The sequence below is a fragment of the Pseudorasbora parva genome, chromosome 20 (genome assembly GCF_024679245.1).
Source record: "Pseudorasbora parva isolate DD20220531a chromosome 20, ASM2467924v1, whole genome shotgun sequence".
In the NCBI taxonomy this organism is placed as follows: Eukaryota; Metazoa; Chordata; class Actinopteri; order Cypriniformes; family Gobionidae; genus Pseudorasbora; species Pseudorasbora parva.
Genome location: NC_090191.1, coordinates 26,565,117 through 26,587,746, shown reverse-complemented (window position 1 = coordinate 26,587,746; position 22,630 = coordinate 26,565,117). Strand labels below are relative to the sequence as shown.

Genomic DNA, 22,630 nt, shown 5'->3' with positions numbered 1-22,630 from the left:
GACTTTGCAGCAAATTTGAGAAAAAAAACTTGAAGTAGTTGTGCAACACATCCAAATGGGAAGAAATCTTTATAAAAAAAAAATGTAAGAAATATTTTTCCATGTAGGCACAGACATTTGATGACCTTTCAATTCTTGGTATCACAATATGTCCTGTACTTGAACAAGTCCCTGAACAAGCAACAAGTCATCCTACTCTTCATGGAATGCCAGGGAAACGGCCACGCAGAAACAAAGGATTAAGACTCAGACCTAAACATCACCTTCCCACCTCCTATTACTGTAAGATTAGATTGCTTAAAGGGATAGTTCACCCTAAAATGAAAATTCTGTAATTAATTACTCGTTCCAAACCCATAAGACCTTCGTACATCTTCGTAACACAAATGAAGATATTTCTGATGAAATTCGAGAGCTCTCTGACCCCTACATAGACTGCTATTTAATTAACAGTTTCATGGCCCAGAAAGGTGGTAAAAACATTTTTAAAATGGACCATGTGACTCTAGTTGTTCAACCTTAATTTAATGAAGGCGACGAGAATACTTTGTATGCAAAAACGAACAAAAATAATGACTTTATTCAACTATTTGGTTCTGGCCTGTAACAGCCTTTCATTCCTCAGCTTGCAGAGAACTAAAAGATTACCTTTTACTCTAGCCCTTGTCCTGTCATGGTAATGTGTTTCCTTGTCCTAGCTCGATGTTTCAACTTTTTCTCTTTTCTGAGATGCTTAACACTGAGTCTTAACCTGCCATGAACTAAAAGACAATACAAAATTTCATGAGTTACAGTATAAGCAAATTATAACCCTGTTGGAAAAGAAAAAAATGGTTTATGCTGGTCCTTAGTTGGTCATGAGCTAGTTCAAGCTGGTCCTCCTGAGCTGGAGCTAGTTTCTTAGGACCGGCACTTGACCAGCAAACCGACCAGCTCAAATCAGCTGCCATGCTTCAAAACATACATAACCACCATATGCTTTTTTTTTTTTTTAAACAGGGCAAGACATCATTTAACAATCCAATTACATTGGCTTTATTATTTTTTGTGAATTTTTAACTATTTGGGTTTCAATGAGCACACCAAACTTTGTGCCATCAAACTTTCCACCTCATGTTGGCACCAGATGATTTCTCTGTTGTGACATAGCCGGAAGCCCAGCAATACAGTCTGTAATGACTGAAGAGCACTTTGACACATCTGCCACCAACCTGACGCCATTAAACCAACTAAATGAATCTCAGAGAGACACAAGAGCCATGTTCACTCTCTGGGGTGGCCTCACCTATAGAGGATCTTTATCATCAATAAATATGACAGAAAATACATGTTTTCTTTATTCAACAACAACTTTATAGAGCCTAATCGTCTGTGTAATGAGAGTAAGTATTAAAAGAAGTCCACTGTTTTAATGGTGTCCTGATGGTTGTTTTTCTATTCCATAGCTGTCTGAGACAAAAGACAGACTGTCAAGTCTAGAAGCTACTATAAATGTGAACCATAGGAGTGCAAGAAAACTTAGTGGAGAAGATGCATCTCCTGAGGAGCTCATCAAGAAGATTGAACAGGTATAGATAAAACATTTACCATGTACGTGAATGTAAATATATGGGTTTAATTGCTTGGTTGGCAGTTCAGTTTTTTTTGGAGACCCTTCTGTTGGTCAAGCCCACTAAACACAATCACCCTTAACATATGCAGAAATTCATTAATGAATTCCTCAGTTTTTATTTATTTATTTGTAGCACTTGATTTCTTATGTTATTCTTTTAGCTTAATAAAATTAAAATAGTTAATCATTATGTAAGAATGAATAATATTATAAATATTACTTATTTTTTAGAATATTATTTCTATTCAAGACCTAGTTTGTGTCATACATTCAGTAGTTATAAATTTTTTGTAATAAGAAAATAGTATTTTGTGCAAAATATATAATTCTTTCCACATTTGCATACATTTTTTTATTGCATAAATGCCTTGTTGCCTAAATTTTAATAGGTAATAGATTCTTAATGTAATCTAAATTAAAAAATGTGTTTTAATTGAAACACCTGCTTTCTTATGCTATTCCATTATTTAATCATTATATAAAAATTATTTTCAATAATTATTTATATTCTAGACCTAGTTTGTTGTACATATATATTAATACATACTTGTTTACACATTTTATTGTATAACATGAGAGAATGTTGATTTTTTTTGTATTTATTACCTAATAAAATGAATGTATGAATCTATTAAAACTTTTAATGAACCGTTTAAATTAAAGAAAATTATATAAAATGACTACAAGGAGTGTATTTTATTTGGTTAGAAAAATACACACTCATAAAGTAGGTAAAAATTTTGCTTACTGGTGCGTGTGTGTGTGTGTCTGCTTAGTTTGAGGTGCAACTTACAGATAAAGAGGCTCAGCTCTTGGAAATGGAGCTTGTGTATGAGCAGGTTACACGCCTTTCCCAGCGCATCCAAATCAAAGCTGAGAACGGTAAAGAAGACACGCTGCATCTGGCTAAGAAAGTAAGCTCACAGACACATTTACTCTAACACACAGCAACATAGTTTTGCTTCAGGACCCAGAAATTACACAGGAGTCAGGACATCAAGTGGTGACCAACAATAGAAAATACCTCATTATCGCCAAAAAACATCAGCTGCCCACATTTATGAACCATAGCAAGCTCTCTTGCCAATCCTTCAGCTTAATTAAATGTGATCACAGAAAATCATGTAGCCACTAGTTAGTCGTTGTATTAAACTAATTTACAGTGTGTTGGTGTTTTAGGTGAATGAGCTGCAGACTCAAATCAGGGAGCGCACTCGTAAAATGATGGCAGTGGTAGCGGAACTGTCCATGCGGCAGGCGGAGTGTATGACACTGCAGCAGGAGATGAAAGAAAAGGAACTACAGCTGGACTTGTGTCAGAGGCGTGTGGAGCTGGGCCTGCCCCCCTCAGACAACATGGAGAACGAGTGGCTGCGTTACCTTCGAGATCTGCACAGACGCCAGACAGATGCAGAGAAAAAAGCCAGGGTAAGTCTCCAGATGTCATCAAACATATAATACAAATTAAACACACTACAGGCGCAAATGACTCTATCTTACAGTAAGTGTTTTCATAAGATTTGCCCCCATATAAACTTCTCGTCAGGGCAGTGGTGTCGGATCAGGTCTGTGCTAAAGCACAGATGTCTCTTAGTTTCTGTTAAACCTTCAATGATAGCTGAATCATACTTTAATTTAGGTAAATATTTAAATCACAGGGCTATTAACAACATGTTTGTGTAATACAAATGTATTTCTATGTTTGTTCGTTAGATGGCTGAGGAAGATGAGTGGAAGCAGCTTCCAAGCGGTGTTTACACCACGGCTGAGCTTCGACCCAATGCTTACATCCCCACTGACGATCCTTTGCCAGTGCCTAAACACTATGGAGCCCTGGCCCCCTTTAAACCCTCCGAACCTGGTGCCAACATTCGCCACATCCGCAAACCAAAATTCAAACCTATTGAGATCTAGTGTGAGTCTTACCTGAAAACTGACGATGCTTATAGATTTAAAAACGTAAATGTCCAGATGTGATCCCATTTCTAACAATCTGGTCTATTTCCTCCGAACTAGTGATGTTAACATAAGACTTGTGTCATATGGGTGTAATTTCTAAGCAGTGAATGCAGTCAAGCTTCTGCTGGAGGCATGCTGGGAATTCTGAGAGATTATTTAGGGATCTGCCAGAGCTGATGAGACATGATATGACCTCTGAACCCAGGAACATCTGAATTATACAGGGAAATCTATCACAGTACCATATTTGACATTCAATGGAATTGTTTTCTCTAATATCCCAAGTGGTTTAAAGATTCTTAGATTCTTGCTAATTTTGTTAATCACTGTTCATTCTACAGAGTATATATAAATACATATTACACGGCTCTGTGAAATACTTGATTCTGATTGGTCAATCGCGCATTCCAGCGGTATGTTATTTCCAGATAACAACTGCTCATCCGGGTACTACGAGTTATCTTGACCGGTACTACTTCTATGCTTAACGCTGGCGCCATCTTGTGGCTGTTAAATACTTAAACAGCCATGCTACAACGGAAGACTTCAAGGCGGGTTTCCTTTATAAAGTTTTAAATATGGATATTTTTCAAGATTTAGCAGCAATAGATAAAGGCTTAAAGCAGTTTGGAACTGTTTTTCTTCGCGGAAGCTTTGCGTAAGAGCTAATAAAATATTAAATCTCTAGACAATATTTTGTGTCTAATTTATTTGAGACCATGTAGTAGCCGTGTAATAAGCGGGATAATGTACACCCAGCCGGTTGTTATCGCAGAATAAACCCCTTAAGAGTGATGCAAACACCCCTCCGCATCGCATCAGGGTCCTGATCACTCTGTCTGGGTTTATTCTGCGATAACAATCGGCTGGGTGTACATTATCCCTTACATATGCAAAGGCCCAATTTCAAAATACATGGGAATATGGCTAACTTCAGCCAAATAATTTGGATAATTTTATACATTAGTATTTCACCAACCCCTGATCTAGATACAGCTATAGCTTAATCAACTTTATTAAAAGTGTTTTTTTTTATACACATAGTAGCTCAATGTGTGCTTTATAGAAAAGTAACCAATAACCATCTAAAAACAGCTGCGAAGTGAATACCATGCCTTAGAGGCTCAGCAGAATAATTGCAAACATTCAGGCATGTAATCTAAAATAACCTTTCAGGAAATTACTATTGACAAAAAGAATCTTATTTTGCAAAATGAAGAGTACAAAGAATATATGATTTTTTTTATTTTTTTTGTTTGAGAAATATTTACAGATGAACCCACTTGACTCCATACAACATCTGGAGAAAAAAATCCCTTTATGTGTCTTTTGTTGGTGCTCTTCCATTGCGTGTACAGAAAAGTGCATAACATTCCCCATACGTATTGGCATCAGTAGAGTCAGTACGTGTCCATATGGGTACTAAAATGTGATATTTAAAGAGCAGACTGACAGCCAGGAAATAATCTTTGGTCAACAGCTTGGTTTTAGGCTTCAGTTTTTAGTATGATGTCCCTAAAACTGAAATTTCTTTACATTTACTACAGTCACCTAAATTAACCAAGCTTTGTACTTCGGCCAGGGGCACTTCTCCCATTCATTTCCCATGTTTCTGTTTGTACTGGGCTGTTTTTACTTGACTTCGAAGCCCAGCTTGATTAGAGTCTGCTTTAAGGCCGTCTCCTCCACAAACCTGACATCCACATTCTCCTGCTCTTCAAAAGGGTTCTGAGCTGAAATACAACACCCACACGATCATTACCATACAGTAAATGATAACATTTACTATCCCAGAACATATTTTATGATTGAATTCCTCTCTGAAAACATGTACCTTGTTCCTCCCTGTTGGAGAGAATCTTGGCGAGGTAGTTTAGAGGCAGAAAGTCAGGATAGAAACTTGACTTGCCATAGTCCAACAGTTCAGAGTCCTAAAAAAATATAATTTGTTTAGCTGGTAAACGAGAACATTTTCTCTGATCAAAGAGCCAAGACCATGATTCAGATTCCTATGAATATTTACCCTGCTCTCTGAGTATTTGTCCAATAGAGTCCTGATGTATTCCCTGGAGATGCACGCAGAGGTGATGGGGTGATCCCACCGCTGGCTCACTTTCTGCTCCATATGCTAAATATAAAAACATAATATCAACATCAAATGGCATTCACAACACATTTTACTTTCATAATGTAACATTTGTGATTCAGACTGATTTTTCATTGAGCAAAAATGTCAGATGGGACTTCTTAAAATTGATTATGAAAAGTAGGAGTTCCATATTAGAATGGCACCACCAGTACCAATTTGCCATTATTCCTGTAACCTTACCTCATTAATGTTATCTGGCATTAAAATACTGTGTTAACTACTATAAACATTTTCTTGGACCTGAGCAAGTTATATTATATTTTGATCAATTCCAAAGAGAACTGATTCTTTGGAATAACATGCACTTCTGTCTGAATAATTCCAAATATAACATTAGTAACCAAAATGTTTCCACAACAAAGGGAAGAGGTTGGAAATCAGAACGGATGACTGCACTACCATGGAAAACAGCAAGACTAATCACTTAGCTGGAAATTGGCTTGTATTTTTCTAAAACACCTGCCGCACTCTCTCACTTGGCTGCCTTAAAACTAGAAAACAAAGACTGAAGCCCAAGAGCATGCTGTGACCCAACACACAACCACAGACATTCTAACATTCCTTTTCTTCTACACAGGATAATTACTGACATCTCCGAGAGCCGCTCCACGCTGTTACTCAGAAGTGAGGAAAAGCGAACCAGGACCTTACATGGCAAATATTTCAAGAGAAGAGCCAAGTAGGAAAGTTACCTCTGGAAGTCTTTTCAATATACTGAACTTCAGCTGCTCATTGGCATCACTGTTATCTAAACCTGTCATGAGATAGATAGACAGAAAGAGTGAGAGAACATACTGTAAAATTGTTCTGAAAATAAAACACAGGCTCTTAAATGATGCGTGTCCTTTAATAATGATAATAATGTAGACTATTTTTATGAAAGCACTCTCAATTTTATCCTAAGGCACTGTTTGATTCAAATCTAACTCATTTCCTCCAGGTCAGGGTTATGTTTTTGCCTATTGGAGTCCTTAGTGTGTCGACCACACATTTATGGTGTAGGAAAAAGTTCAGGTAAAGTCTATTTTATATATGTACACAATATACAAATAACAGCTTTAGAAATATGATATATTAAAATGCGTCTGTTTAAATTAGTACCTGTCATAATGCGTGAAACAAATGGTTCTGTGAGCTGAAGAAGGCCGTGGTCCACATACTGGAGAAAAGTGTACTGTGGGAGACAACGGACTCCGAGGACACTTAACAGTGTAGAATAACCTAGGTACAGATGCACACATAATAAACCACTTGTTTGATTTAACTATTTTAAATGGACAGAGTGGATTGGATCAATGATTCCTATCCTAATCATTTCCCCAGGCGGGTCTGAGCCCATGCCAAAGCATTTGTGTCAAAGAGCGGATCCACCCAGACATATCTGGCACACTTCAGATTTCACAAACAGCTTTTTTCCCTCATTGGGTTGTAAAATCTATCAAATCGGACACACCCAGCAGCTAAACTACATGGGATTCATTTGGATTTTGGAGAGATGCTCACTTAATTAATCTTTAGAGCGTTCAAATATCTTTGGCCAGGCATAGAAAAACTAAAGGTTCTGTTTTTCACTTTTGACATAATTAAACAATCTCTTAAAGTGTCTAAACATGGAAAGACAACGCAGCAGCTTCCTTTTTCTTAGTGTATAAGAACATTAGCTCTGTATATCCCAGTAAGCAGCCTACATAGACAGCATTCAAGACACTTAATATATGCCAAAAATCTAAAAGGTACAATACATGCCAATTTGACTATCCCTGCATCCAAATATGCCTACCTCCCTACCAGTGTTGGGAAGGTTACTTTGGAAATGTAATAGGTTACGGATTACAAGTTACCCTATTTAAAATGTAATGTAAAGTAATGTAACTTTTTTAATTACTTTGTTAAAGTAATGTAACAGATTACATTTGTTTACTTTTTTATTACTTTTCTAATGAATGTTATCAACTGTTAATCATTTTTAAACATTTAACCTCTAAAAAACAGAGTTATATTTAAGAGAAAAGGCTCAATTCTCGATCATTATAGAGTAGTAAAAAACATGTTTTTCTTCTTACTGATATAAACAATTTTTAAAAGATTTGCATACTATTTACATATTATTTTTTACCACTATAGTTGTGTGTGAAGGGAAAACATTATACAATATACCATATAAAGACTAGAATCTATTCTTGCTTCTGTTAATAAGAAATCAATATTAGTTTCATACTCACTGGAACCCAAACAGATACCACCAGTGTAGCTGTCATAACATGTATGCTTTTTTTATTTTATTTTTTTATACAGTTATATTCCACCTAAAATATTGTTTAGACTTGATGACCAATCATTTTGATGTTAAATAGCTCTATTTTGCAAGTCAAAACGGGAAAAACTAATAGAGAGATTTGTCCAGTAGGTGGAGCTTTAGATTAACATTCATTATAGGAGATGCTTCCTCAGGTTTAACATTGAAACGTTCAATGCCGAAATCATTTTAATAGTTGGCAAACATATTTTGCACTGAACTGTTATATTTGCTGCCTTTCATAATTTCTTAATAAAATAATTTTTACATTTCTAACACTGGAACACATTTTTATCACTCGCCGTGTTGGCAACTCACAGGTTGTAACCAAAAGTTTTCAGCTGCAATGTGGATTGAAGTAATTGGCAGACGTGGTGCGCTGTAAATTCAAACGAGAACTAATGGCAGGAGACACTGTGCACATCAAAAACAGGCAAAGCAATAAATTAATATTATTCAACATATCCTAGCTTTTTCAGATCTATTATTCAGATGTAACCCCCTTTGTAATTGTTAACACAACTAAAAATTGGATTACAGTTTTTTGTAATTCAGTTACATAACTCCGTTACATGTAACTAGTTACTCCCCAACACTGCTCCCTACTATATAGTAAGTGAAAGGTAGTATGTGAAATAAGTAGCATGTCAGAATTAACCGGGACCGGGTTTGGACACCCCTGATATAGAACGTTTACTTTTCTATAGTTAGTCACAAAGCAAGTTCCAAATCAAATGTAGCACCTACTCAGACCGTATGCGATTTTGGATGTGGTTAATATACTTCTATGTAATTCATTTTTTGTCCAATATGTGTTTGTGCATTTTTATGATAAATAGTGTATTGTGTTTTCAGCATAGCAGCATGCTAACACCAAACTAATAGAATTAATTGTGACTTGTGACTCTTCATGAATATTTGTGTGAGTTCATGCCCATTTAGAGTGTCACTTATGTTGTCCAGTTAGGATTCTGTGTTAATAGGCAGCTTTTTATGTAGGTAGACAAAAAGGCCGTTCACAAGGTTTTGGAACTGTTTTCTAAATGTTGTCAGATTGTCAGGCTTCCTCTTACCTGGAGGGAGGGGGAGACAGAGCCCTTTAGTCGCTTCCAGAATGCGAAACATCACATGAAACATTGCCCACTCTTCTGAACTTCCCTGCTGCTTACTAGAACAGAGGCACAAATGAAAGGCTTTAGATTCAAGCAATCAAGCACTCTGGATGAGGAAGTAAAACATGGATAGGTACACGTACATGCAGAGCACCCAGGGGCCCAACTTCAGCTTCTCCCATACCAATTCCAACACATGCCAGACCAGTTCAAGCTAAACAGAAAATACAGCCATATATTACTAAAAATACTTTAGACAAACATTTGATTTGACAACACCCATAAAACTACTAAGACTCTATGTGGATGTTTAGAGGAAACAAACTCTCACTGTCCTCAAGTGACTGTCAAAGAGTGTACTGGACAATCTGACTCACTTTCCCTTCCTGTTTTCATGGAGAGCACAAATTCACGAGCTACACCCCTGCGCACTTTAGTTTCACTTGAGCAAGTTCTCTAACCCAAACATGCGCTTACACTAGGCAGATCACGCATGGTTTCTCACATCCTCATGCTCGCCCTGATATGAAAACAGGAAGAACCACTAAACGTCCATCTGCTTCCCCCTCTGATTTCCCGAACAGGTTAGATCCAGTGTCAATTTGGTGGAAAAAGATATATGGTGTATATCGTAAACTTTTCTTGCCTTGCGTAATAGAAGCACATTATGTGGGCTTGTTGCAATATTCCCAGCAGGCGAGAGATGACTGTTTTGGCAAAAGGACAAGAGTTTATCAAACACCAAGTCCAAGTTTCAAGTGCATACTAACAAGATAGAAGGTCTTAATCTTATCACCCTTAATACCCACCTTTTTCCCATGCTTTATAATCTAATAGCGGACGAGGTGAATTGATTAATCTGGAACTACTCGTTGCAAATTACTTAGTCTTAACACACGAAAGGGCCACAAGCTTTAGTCTTGTAGTGTGTCTTTAGGCTTAAGATTCAGCATTGTTTTGTGTCGACAAAGGAGATTTGTCCCGCAGTTGCCATTTGCTAACACGTGTACTGTGAGAGATCTCTGGCGTAATGATGTAAGAGCAGCACAAACACATACCAGCTTTGCAGCATAATTCACCACCAGCAAATCAATCTTTTTCTTCCCCAATCGTGATAAATGCTTGTTCAAGTGTTCTCTGAGTTTGTCCACCATCTGAAAAAACAAATAAATAAAGACAAAACTGAAATGTAAGCCTATTTTAAACAAGCTTCAAAATTACAATATAATAGTATTGTTAATACGTAATATAATTCTTGGCAAATTAAGTTTAAAAAAAGTATTGCTGGTCATTATTTTCAAAACAAAAAAAGAGCCCACCTATCTGACGAGCAGGAGCATTTGCACTGCTGATTATGTGAGTACTGACCAAATATATAAATCAAACAAATATATTACAGATTAAAAAAAAATTAACCAATTACTTTCCTGAAACAAGACACAATTATGAAGTTTAAGTGAAGGGCAAGAATTTGTCCACTGCATTTAACCCATCCAAGTTAGTGCACACACAGTAGGAGCAGTGAGTAGTGAACACATAGCCTAGAAATCTAGACGCACCCTAGCGGCAGCAAATTTAATCTGCCCGCGAGTGTCGTCTCTCAATACCCTTCTGAGCTGTATTCCCCTAACTCTTGCCGGGCCAATCACATCGTGTATAGAGTCGGTGGGCGGGGCCATAATGACGACGGCCGAGTTGCGTTTGCGTGCTTCTAGTAAACACAGAAACTGGCGAACGGCGGTCTTTCGAATCAGCTTTGACCGCAACTCTGGAAGACTTGGAGTTAAGCTTTTCTCTGAGAAAAGAACGGCACTGAAGTCATTCTTAAAAAGGGAAGATGTGTTCAGAGTTTTGCAGACTGGATACGGCGAATGTTTAATCTGTCAACAAGCTCTGTTTCACCTTCGTTGCTCTGGTTGGTTGTAGCGCTTTCCTATCGCGTGCAGAGGGAGTTTGAAAGACAACCGTTTAACCCGCCCCTCGGATTGAGCCCTGTCAATGGTGAGTTTCCAGACCAAACATCTTGATGTGGGTCTGGCTTGTCAGGCTAGTGAACAGACACACAAACACTGCAAAACGTGGACACACACCTGGAGAAGTGGGTAAGCCCTTTTTGCTGTGGCGCCGGGGAACGATTGTTCCCCGATCATTACACAAAGATATTTGACAGCAGAATGACCAATTAGAATCATTGACCAATTAGAATAACGTATTAGAGAAACCTGTACTATAGACTAAAACTATTTAATTTTAAAATGTATCCATTTTAATTCATAAAACATGTCCATTGTAACATGTGAATGCTGAAAATAAAAGCCCTTAAGGATTTATTCAAATTGACTTCATATTTGGTCCATTTTTGATTTGGAGTGGGTGGTCCATACAAGGATATTAAATCCTGAGGACCACTGCCGTCACAAGAACATCTTTAGGAAAATTTCCATGTGAGCGCAGAGTCAGGTCCACTGTTTCTGATTAGGGCTTTTATCTTCACTGTCAGTTTGTTATAATGATCTAGTATTGTCTGCATGTGTCCCCTTTTCACTCTGATTTCGGCTTCTTTAATCTCTAACATGTCAGCTTATAATGTGTGGAGAGTTACAGCTGACCACTGATGGATGCTGGACAACTGACAGGCTCACCACTCACCAGGCCCACCAGCACCCTCTGCTGTTGGTCTTCCTCCTGAAACAGGGGAACTACTCGCCTATCTGAAAGGACAGAAGAAGGTGAGAGAAGAATTGAGTGTAGTTTACAGTACACAAACCTGTCATTGTTTACTCACTTAAAGGATTAGTTCACTTCGAAACAAAAATGTCATCCAAGATGTTCATGTATTTCTTTCTTCAGTCGAAAAGAAATTAAACTTTTTGAGGAAAACATTCAAGGATTTTTCTCCTTATAATGTACTTAAATTGCAGGTTGAAGGTCCAAATCAATGCAGTTGCGAAGGGCTTTAGAGGGCTCTGCACAATCCCAGCCGAGGAATAGGGTCTTATCAATCGAAACGATCTGTCATTTTCTACAACAGTTATATACTTTTTAACCTTAAATGCGCGACTTCTGTGTTCTGCTTTTGTGTGACGCCATCACGTCAGAAAGGTCACGCACGGGACATATGTCGAAGTACCAACCCAGTGTTAAAACGAACAAAGGTAAAACAACAATGTCGGACATTTTTAAAGTTGGAGGAGAACATGAGTTGGAATTTTTTGGCACTGGGTCAGTACTTTCACCTACATCATACACCGTGAAGAACACCAAAGTCCCGCAATTGAGTTTTTTTTTTTTTAAGGCAATTTATTTCAGAAAATGACCAATGGTTTCGCTAGATAAGACCCTATTTCTCGGCTAGGATTGTGCAGAGCCTTTAGAGCCCTTCAAAGCACTTTGAAACAGCATTGATTTGGACCTTCAACCTGTTGTCTGCATATAAAACCATCATGTGGAGAAAAATCCTGGAATGTTTTCCTCAAAAAACGTAATTTCTTTTCGACTGAAGAAAGAAAAACAGGAACATCTTGGATAATTAAATAATAATTAGAAGGAAAATTTCATTTTGAAGTGAACTAATCCTTTAATGTAACCCATCCAGCTTTCATACATGGCTGAAAGGTATTCTGACTAACACAAGATAACACAGTAGATTTGTCTCGTGTGAGTTTGTGTTTTGAGTGTAGGGAGGACGTACTATAATCTTGCTTATATAACACTATGGAATTCCTCCTCCCATTTCCTTCTGATTTAACAAGGTTCTTGATTAATTACACATAAACTGGAGACCGATTACAATCAAACCAGAGAATGTGACCCTGAAACTCAAGTCACTGGGACTTTCCATTTAAGTCTGAAATATTTCCAGGATTTTATCAGGGAAAAATAACCTCAAGACAAGTGTCCTTTCGTTGACACAACTGACTATGTTAAAAAAAGTTTCACTTACCCAAACGCCAGGTGTCAACCATGGACAGAACTCTGCACATAAGAAACAAAGAGAAGAGAAGAAAAAAAAACATTTAAATTGCATTAAGCTGCATTATATTTTCCTCTCCCATGGGTCTCACTAAACCATCAATAGCAAACACACTCAGCTTAGATAGATAAGCTTAAAAAAAGCAATTTCTGTAGCAAGATACATAGGATATTTAATAGATGTACGGAATTATTTTGGGTTGTTACTCTGACAGAGTAAAACAGGGTTACTCTGTTTTAAAAAAGTGTAACATGCTCTTATTCACTGCCCATGCACACTCACACACACATAGCATTTGGTACATGCTGAACTCCACCCACTTTTTGGTGTTCTCCTCAATCTGGCGATAAGAGTGGGGAGATTTCTTCTTCTCCGAGTTCTGCAGCAATAACAAAAATGGACATTATAAAACAGAGTTCTAGTAGGCTGTAGTCCTAGGTTCTGACCAGTCAATATTACTTTTTTTGGCACTAAATAAATTTACTTAATATAATGTTTATTGAAAATTAATATTTATAACAAATATATAATATACACTGCTTATACTATTATACATTTATATATGTATATTTATGTAGCAACCTAATATTTGCAATTTATTATAACTAGGGCAGTCAATAAATTAAAAATAATTAATTCTATTGTCGAAATGAATCAAATAAATCAAATATAAATTAAATTTAAATCAAAATCATATGTGTAATTATTGGGTTCTTCAATTTGTTTGAATTATATAATTTCACTCAATTCAATAAAAAAACTACTTTCCCAATATAGCCATAATTTTATATAATAATTTCAATGTCTTCAGCTGGTGTACACATTTCCTGAAAATGACGGGATTTCACCCGTGGGTAATATTTCACTTTTTGAGCTTCACAGATGATTACATTTCACATGAATCCAAATAACTTTTGTTAAACATCCCATCTGGGTTTGATTTGCAAATAAATTATCTGTACAGAATGTCTTTCTCCATTTACATGCTCGACTAGGGGTTTTTGTAAAAGTGTGTGTTAAATGGATGCTTCAGATCCCATCAGCTTTTAAAAATCACACAGAACATCATGAAACTTTTTGACCAAACAGAATAAACATTTTAACACATTTGATGGATGTTTAACAGATTCTGGATCACTTCAGCTGCATTCCAATGCTTTGTTTAAGTCCTGATGCATAATGTGTGGTCTTAGTGCTCACCATAGCAGCCTGAAATCTGATCCAGTCCTCCTTAATCAGATTGGTCCTGAAGCGTGGGCTCGGTACCGCCTCAAAGTACCTCATTCTGTCCAAAACATGCTGTAGCTCCTCCCAGTAACCCTGCAGGCTTTTACCCTTCAACCCACCATAACAAAATCATTACAATAATAATAAAATATAATTACAACATTATCACAAAAGAAGATTTGCAAAACAGATTTTTCATGGATAAAACAGTGAAGTATATAAGTAAGTGTTCCCTTTTGGCAAATGAAGTATTTCTTAAGAACCGATCTGGACTGAAACCCTGGCAAATGTTTAGGGGGGTTGCACAACTATCAATTCTTGGTTTCAGCTGACAGTTGAAATCTATTCCACAACTCAAACTTTTCCAGTTGTTGTGTTTCACCTCTCCCAAGCAGATTTAATAAATTATATATGCATTCAATTTGTGTGCACTAGCACAGATCTGAGACTCTCCTGCCACCTAGTGTTAAGTTAGTAAACAACTGCTCCAGTTTATTTGTCGTCCATTTTTCCTGGAAATGTTACATTTACATTTACATTTATGCATTTAGCAGACGCTTTTATCCAAAGCGGATTACAACTCAGGAGTACAGGAAGCGATCTGTCAAGAAGAGGCAAAGAAACGCAAAAAGTGGCCTAAAAACCAAGATTTGTAAACTACTCAGAGTAGCAAAAACCAGAAAAAGGGAAGAAGAAAAGAGAAATAGAGGAGGAAGAGTTTTTTTTTTGTGTACAAAAGTTGACGTTAAATTTTAACCGTTATCAATCTTAACAGTTAAATTAAATGCATAAACACCCACTACACGTTTGCTATCTGTCTGTTCGTCATGCAAAGAATTTTTTATGAAATATATGAATGCCTGTGGACTTTAAACTATAGAGTATCTCTTACCTTCCCTTTGATTATTGGTTGACAGAGCAGTTCAGGGGTGCATTTCACCCCAGGGATTGCCGTGAGAGCAACAGGAAGCTCCTAGAAATGCAAATGACACAAATAAAAAAAAGGAACAAAAGACCTTTTTTCAAGTTTATATTAAACAGGCAGAAATCACAAAGATATTTTAAAATAAATAATGTAAAAGCTTTTTATGAGGGGGAAAAGTACTGTAATAATAAATTACAGTACATAGTTTACCTTCTTTTCAAGCACACAGGAGTACGGCAACAACTTATCTAGGCTCACACACTGCTGGTAGCTTATTCTGTACAAGGAGGCTGAAATGAGAGATATACAGTTATTTCTAAAACTGGTTTAGCATGCAAAATAGACATAGGCCACATGAAAAACACAAGCACTCACCTAGAATGAACTCCTGAATCTGATCAAAAGCATCAAAGCTCATGACATTCTCACTGATCCAGTTTATAATCTGGGCCGAAAGAGAAATGAGAATCGCACATGAGTTTCAGCACATACCAGTATCCTAATTACAAAATAATTTCTCTCTATCTCACCTTAAGCTCTATCACAGGATTTGGCTGCAGGTAGACCAGCATGCAGTGCAGGGCAGCGAGCCTCTGGGCCTCAGGCCTGTCTGAACTGAGAAGCTCAAGCAGGAAGTCAGGGTTGAGATCCATGGTGTACATCTTGCCAGCTCGGACATCAAGCAGCCTGCTGCCAGACATACTCACAACCTCACTGCCCAAACTCAGTGCTTCAATATGACCATCTGCCCCTGTGAGACAGCACAGTGTAAGGTAATACACACAGCAAACCATGAAAAATACAGGTGAATAGATTAGTACTGCAATATCAGTTTAAGCAAATGTATCAAGGACATTTTATATTACAGTTAAAATCACTCCAAATATAAGTTATATGTAGAATTTATAACGGCCTAACATTCTAACAATCATAACACACACAAAAAAATCACAAATGAAAACAGTAATGTAAATAACTAAATAACAACTGGTTTTAACAAAATGATGCAAAAGTGAAAATATCAGAAATTCCAAAATAATACTGCAACAGTTCAAATTAAAAAAAAAAAAAAACACTAAACAGAACAGAACCCAAAATAAATAACCATACTAAACAAAAGCTAACACTAACTAAAACTAAAAAAAACAAAATAACAAAACAAACAAAAACACTAAACTAAACAAAAAAACAACAACAACACAATACCCAAAACAAAAGTTAACCCTAACTAAAACAAAACCCAAAACAAACAAAAAGACAAAAAAAAAAACTTAACACAATACCCAGAACAAAACAAAAATGAACCCTAACTAAAACGAAACCCAAAACAAACAAAAACACAACACAATACCAAAACAAAAACAAACCCTAACTAAAACGAAACCCAAAACAAACAAAAACACAACACAATACCAAAACAAAAACGAACCCTAACTAAAACGAAACCAAAAACAAACAAAAATGCAACACAATACCCAAAACAAAAACAAACCCTAACTAAAACGAAACCCAAAACAAACAAAAACACAACACAATACCAAAACAAAAACAAACCCGTCCCTAACTAAAACAAAACCCAAAACAAACAAAAAGACTAAACACTAAACACAAAAAACAAAGACTAACCCAAACAAAAACAAAAAAACAACACAAAAAACACTAAACTAAACACAAAATTAAAATAAATAAAACAAAACCCTAAAAAAAGTAAATTAAAATAAATAAATAAAATTATAAAACTCATAACAAGAACATTAAACAAAAAAATATTAGGCCTTACCTGACAGGAAAAGACTGTAGCAGAGCAGGTCTTGTTGTCTGCAGTTGATCAGGTGCAGGAAATGATCAGCCAGGTACACCACTATATAATAATCTGAAACATATAAATCATCACAGCTGAGAAGATGATCCTTGACCCTATTTCAGATCAATGACTTTCTATTATTGAATGAATTGCAGACTGAGTTGGGTGGATTTCAGCGGGTTAAATGTGCAATGATAGCTATACTGACCCAGATGAATGAAGATAGGATAGACGGTTGGAAAATGAGCAGGTGCAGAGCCTTTCTCTAGAGATACGGTGAACGTCTTACTGCAGCCTTTCAAAGAGAGTCTATTTAATCCTTTATAAAGATCTGTGTGAATGCTTATGTCAATGTAGCTTGATCTTTTGTACCTCTGTGCACAAATGCGATAGTGTATGTGGCATCCTTATGCCAGCGCACCGGATGGCTGTAGCACACACACATGGTTCCTTTCAGAAACATTTAGAGATTCAGAACAGCAACTTACATCAGTTCAAATCAAATCAATTAGATGTCACACACAAATCTGAAGCCAATACAGCTTAAATGCAGATCAGCAGAAATCACGTCAGCGTGAGGACATTTTGCCAATTTACTGTAGACGATACCAGGAAACTGATTATATGCCAGCTTTTATCAACAAAGTGAAGCATTTTTATGATTTTCAATATATGCAAAAAAGCAGAGATAACTTACTCTCTATCCCATGATAAATTAGAAAAGTGAAAAAAATAAATAGGTAAATATGAAGTAAATGTTTTAGTATTTCGCAGTATAATTTTGTGTTGAAGAGCACATGTTAAGTAACTTACCTGTTGGGCTGGTGAACACCTCTAACCTGAGACCCTCGTCCTTCATGTCCCGATAATGATCGTACCCAAAGTTAACAAACCTGTACAGACCACAGACACTGCTTATTTAATTTTGCATGGGGCTGTCACCATCACATGGTTCTGCTTATATGTATAATGAGCCGTTTTGCATGTCTTTAACTGCAAATTGAATCACTGACCTCACAGAAGTGACAGAAGAAATTTTTGGCATCTCCAATGGAAGCTCAAACTGTGTCACATAGAAAGATTTGTTTAAAATGAATCAGTATCTCTAAATGTTTTTATTTATTTAAATAAAGCAGTAAAAAGCTTTAGATGTGACACCAAGAAGTGCACAAAAATGTTTACCATGGTCTCAAAGTTGCGATCGGGGTAAAACTGTACACACTTCAGTGTGTGTTTCTCCTATAGGGTGGAGAAAAAAAGGGCAATGTATATTTTTTCCTTTAAAACGCAAAAGAAAATAAATGAGGCAAAGTAATACTAAACAAGTGAACAAATAGATTCCAACCCGTGCAGTGAGGTAGAAGAGTCTTTGAGTGTCTGAGTCCCACTGAACCCAAATGAACTCCTCAGCCACTCTCTCTCTGCTCAGACGATCAGGATTCTGCATCACCTGTTCAAAGCAGCCTGAGTGCATGTGTTTCCTCAATGCATACTAGTATTATTCAATCCTTTCACAAATATCATTTCCACAGCATGTCACATAGCAGCCCTTACCACCCTGTAACCCTCCTGCCTCGTCAGAGTTATGTGGTACTGATCAACATCTGCAGAAAAAAAACAAAAAAACATTCATGATAAATTACAATAAATATATTTAAACTAGTACCTTGAACAAAATATGGTATAAAGCAAAGCTTATTGATGGTCTCTGAAAGATTTTCACAATACATACAGCCATCCTCTGCCGCCAACAGCAGATGACTCTCTAGTACGGTGGTCCGGCATGTTTTGGGATAAAGAAACTAGAAAGGGGTCATGTGAAATATAAGACAATTTTAATGTTATCAACACTGGACCATCATAAGGAATTCATAAAGATCACCAGCTTCACATGACAGCTGTTTATTACCTGCACTTTGACCTTGCAATCCACTGCTTTCAGGACCTTTGTGTTGTTGATTGGGTGTATTTCAATGAGAAGTGTTAAACATTTTGACACTAAAGTAGAAACAAATCAATGTCAGGAGTTAAAGGATAATCTAGACAGCGTGACTGAATCTCTTTGCACATTTGAAACACAAAGCCAAGTATATTGGCTCTATAAAACAGTATAATGTCCATGCGTCACAGCCTAATATACTCCCTGCTAAATTAGAATTATTATTCAAATATCTATATGGCAGTATTTCCCCACGGTATGTATGTCAAAATTGTGGCCAGTGAAAATGCTGAGTGGCTGGGAACTTGGGAAAAACACTAGCCACAGAGCTTCCAGGTTCTACATCAGAAAGGCGGCTCACCATTGGCTGACGCTATTCATGTAAGCCCCACAATGATACTGCGAATGATACTGTCGCAGGTGCTGGCCAATAACGAGGCGGCTTTTTGACATACAGACATACAGTTTTTGACATACAGCGTTTTGACACACTGTTTTTACTACATGAATAGCATAGAATGACGTTGAAAAGAAGAGATTGTTAAATAAAATCATCATTTTTTATTTTTGGAGTCACATGGACTATTTTAACCATGTCTTTACTACCTTTCTGGCCTTTGAAAGTGGTTGTTGTGTTGCTGCCTATAGGTGGTTCTAACACACATGCATACATCCCTACCTGATTATGCTGGCATTTACCATTTTATAAATCAGCATGGTGTTGTGTAATTGTTTTGCCTGTTTCAAATGAGTCTGACACTATGATACTGTGTGTTGGTGTGAACACTAATATAGTTATCGTAATAGTTATCTTTATATCTTGGTGTGAATGGGCCTTTAGGCCTATAATTAAACTGTCTGTGTGCATATGGTGAAAGAATTAGGGTTTTCAAGACACAAAGGACAAGTCTTTATGCCACATTTATTTGATCAACATGACTATGCTACCACAGCATCCAATAAGGGAAGTGAAAACATTGGTATAAAACTGCAAAGAAACATTTTCTTCCTCTCCTTCTTGTCTAACCATTAAAATATTTCAGAAACAGGAACTTCATGCAATAGTCAAATGAAACAATGTTAAATTGTAACTAATAACTGAGAAAATTACGATATTGTGGAGTTCAGTCAAATGTATTCATGAGTCCATTTAAATTATAATTAATAAGAGTCCAAATTAAATAATAAAGAACCCAATACAGGGTTGAAACTTTTCCAACTAGCACACGTACACATAAAAAACTTTAGGGTAAAGCTAAATGCAAAATTATCTAAATTAATTAATTTATTGGAATAAAAATACTTAGTATTTCTGCTTTAAACTGTATTTAATAATTATTTAATTATGTATAGGCCTAATTTAAACTGCAAACTGTGTGTGTGTGTGTGTGTGTGTGTGTGTGTGTGTGTGTGTGTGTGTGTGTGTGTGTGTGTGTGTGTGTTTTGGAGGCCTGCAGATATCAAAAACATAAATAAATAAATAAATAAATAAATAAATAAATAAATAAATAAAACCATTTAATCAATCAATTCATTCATTCATTAAAAATGAATGAATATAAATGACTTGATAAAACAACCATAAATAATTTCTAATTAAATAATCCTACATTTATTTTTGTTACATTTATTCATTCCTTTATTCATTTTTAATTAATGTATTTTATTCTAACTTTTGTTTATTCATTCATTCATTTTATATGTATTTATTCCCACATGTATTTAATTATACATTTATTTATTTTTACTTTTCTGTGTATAACATGGAAATGAGGGAGGTATACAGTATTTCTGTAATTATTATATTTATAAATAATAAATCACAGCAGGCTGTATTTTTATTACTTTGTTTCCATCGCCAAATTTAGGTCCTCTTAAAATGATCATTAAAACGCTTGTAATAATATTTAAGATATTTAGTAGTTTTTAGGACTTTGCATTCATAACATCCCCTGTGTGTATTTTTTAACACACATCAGTGTGAAATGCTCACACTGTTGAGACCTGCCATAAGTAAAAATAAAACAATAAATAATATATTGTTATAAATTATATACCTGGTTTAAAGCGGCATTCTCCCTGTGTGGACTGAGATAGACTGACCGCTAGCACAAAAGAAGGTCACATTAGCAATCACCTTCCCAAACCCAACAGTTAATAATGATGAACCAAATGAAATGCTACCACCAATACAATGATGAATATGTGTAAGCTATAAAAAAAAAGAAGGAAAAGAAAAACTTGATTTTATTGGCAGCAGTCTTACCCAGGAGTGTTTCTTCTTTATTTAAAGAGCAGCTGCTGACACACACTTGCTTGTCAAAAGTGTAGAGGAGCTGTGAACACAAGAGGCACACGTGTGCATTAGACAATTCTTCCTTAGTTCAATTCATTCAGACTGGAATCGATGCACATTTCTCACATTTTTAATACACCAGGGGGGCAGTTGCATAAATCGCTAAGTTAGTCATCACATTTTTCTTTTTCTTTAAGGCTAATTAAGTCTAATTGTATACCGAAAAGTAAGACTGATGACCCCTAATGAGCTGCTAGTTGTTTATACTAGTTATTAACATAATGGCTGTTTATGCAACTGGTCCCAAAGTTCATATTACAGTGTAAATTTATATTCAGTTTATAATAATTTGTATATGGCTGGATTGAAATATTCACATGCTCAATGTTCATCAAACATGGTAACCAATTCTGTACCTTATTCTCTGTACTCATAGGATCATATTTCCCAATTCTTGTAGTTCCTGTTGCCCCCTAAACATATAATTGGGAAAACAGTCAAAAGGAGCAAAATAATAATAACAATAATAATAGGAAGTTAACACAGTGACATCTATTCAGTTTGCATGTATGCTATTTAATTACTACAGTGTCTATTGTATGTGTATGGCATGCCATGCTCATTTGCTATAGACTGGCGACAGATTGTCCCTGCGCGCGTCACTCGCTCTGCTATGAATGGAACGTCGCGCGCATGACCTGTCAAATTAAAGTGACACATGAAACTAAAGGCAAACTTACTCTCCAAGAGTACACGACCCCTCCATCTCTCTCCACACTCAGAATGCGAGGCTCAAGAACACCTGCACATAAGTACACATACACAATGTGTGCAAGTTTATAAATTCATTAAAATAAAACAATGCCTCCGCAATATATAAGCAACAATATGTATTATAATCGTCGTATTACATTATAATAGTTATTAATAATTATTTCGCGTGCTTAACTTACCTATATTCGCCCTTTCCTCTTTCGCCAAAATGCTTGACACAACATCTTTTTGGGTATCGAAAGTGGGGTTTAATCTCAACATGTGTGATTTGTCCTGCACAGATTTAGCAGAATACTAGTACACTAGACCTGGAAATGAGGAAATGACCTGATTTCACGCTTCAGCAGAGACAGATAACACACAAACTTTCTGGCGGTTACACATTTACAATTAGAAATGTTAACTTACATGTAGAAAAAGTCGTTTCAGTTTATCGACGTGCCGAACACAGACAGTACGCTCAACATCAACAAAAATGAACCGAAAGTCCGTGAATCTGCCGATCCCGACATCACTTGCAGTGTTTACCGAAGCTCTGCCATGACCACATAGGCGGATCCCAAA

The 22,630-nt window shown here is 36.3% G+C and overlaps 2 protein-coding genes across 3 annotated transcripts in view; one reads left to right on the top strand and one right to left on the bottom strand.

Annotated features, from left to right (window-relative positions):
* Window positions 1-6,427, top strand: part of ccdc146 (coiled-coil domain containing 146) — a 24,771-nt gene extending 18,344 nt beyond the window's left edge. Inside the window, exons 15-19 of the mRNA XM_067426909.1 lie at window positions 1,446-1,568; window positions 2,389-2,526; window positions 2,792-3,040; window positions 3,326-3,527; window positions 6,298-6,427. Coding sequence (XP_067283010.1) covers window positions 1,446-1,568; window positions 2,389-2,526; window positions 2,792-3,040; window positions 3,326-3,526 — 711 coding nt within the window. The 3' untranslated portion in view covers window position 3,527; window positions 6,298-6,427. The remainder of the gene's footprint in view (window positions 1-1,445; window positions 1,569-2,388; window positions 2,527-2,791; window positions 3,041-3,325; window positions 3,528-6,297) is intronic.
* Window positions 4,421-22,630, bottom strand: gsap (gamma-secretase activating protein). 2 transcript variants are annotated; one of them, XM_067426910.1, is made up of 32 exons: window positions 22,475-22,630; window positions 22,246-22,339; window positions 22,033-22,094; window positions 21,709-21,765; window positions 21,263-21,332; window positions 21,054-21,101; window positions 18,967-19,055; window positions 18,790-18,859; window positions 18,612-18,661; window positions 18,403-18,507; window positions 18,240-18,296; window positions 18,071-18,120; window positions 17,871-17,950; window positions 17,430-17,507; window positions 17,266-17,352; window positions 17,034-17,126; window positions 15,784-16,004; window positions 15,629-15,698; window positions 15,464-15,543; window positions 15,221-15,301; window positions 14,302-14,436; window positions 13,422-13,480; window positions 13,072-13,103; window positions 11,778-11,839; window positions 10,187-10,282; window positions 9,272-9,342; window positions 9,090-9,184; window positions 6,822-6,941; window positions 6,413-6,474; window positions 5,595-5,699; window positions 5,406-5,502; window positions 4,421-5,304 (listed from the first exon to the last, which is right to left on the bottom strand). In XM_067426910.1, the coding sequence occupies exons 2-32, from the start codon at window positions 22,325-22,327 to the stop codon at window positions 5,204-5,206; spliced, it is 2,565 nt and encodes an 854-aa protein (XP_067283011.1). In that variant the 5' UTR covers window positions 22,328-22,339; window positions 22,475-22,630; the 3' UTR covers window positions 4,421-5,203. The 2 variants fall into 2 exon arrangements, with proteins under 2 accessions (XP_067283011.1, XP_067283012.1); XM_067426911.1 differs by having other exon boundaries at window positions 22,246-22,374; window positions 22,475-22,628.

What these genes read in the sequence shown, in the direction of transcription:
- gsap (XM_067426910.1), bottom strand. Translation starts at nt 22,327, where the DNA reads ATGTTGAGATTAAACCCCACTTTCGATACCCAAAAAGATGTTGTGTCA. An exon ending in GGCAGGAGGGTTACAGGGTG is followed by an intron (nt 18,508 to 18,611) that starts GTAAGGGCTGCT and finishes TGCTTTGAACAG; the next exon opens with GTGATGCAGAATCCTGATCG. An exon ending in GGCCCCTGGGTGCTCTGCAT is followed by an intron (nt 9,185 to 9,271) that starts GTACGTGTACCT and finishes CCTCTGTTCTAG; the next exon opens with TAAGCAGCAGGGAAGTTCAG.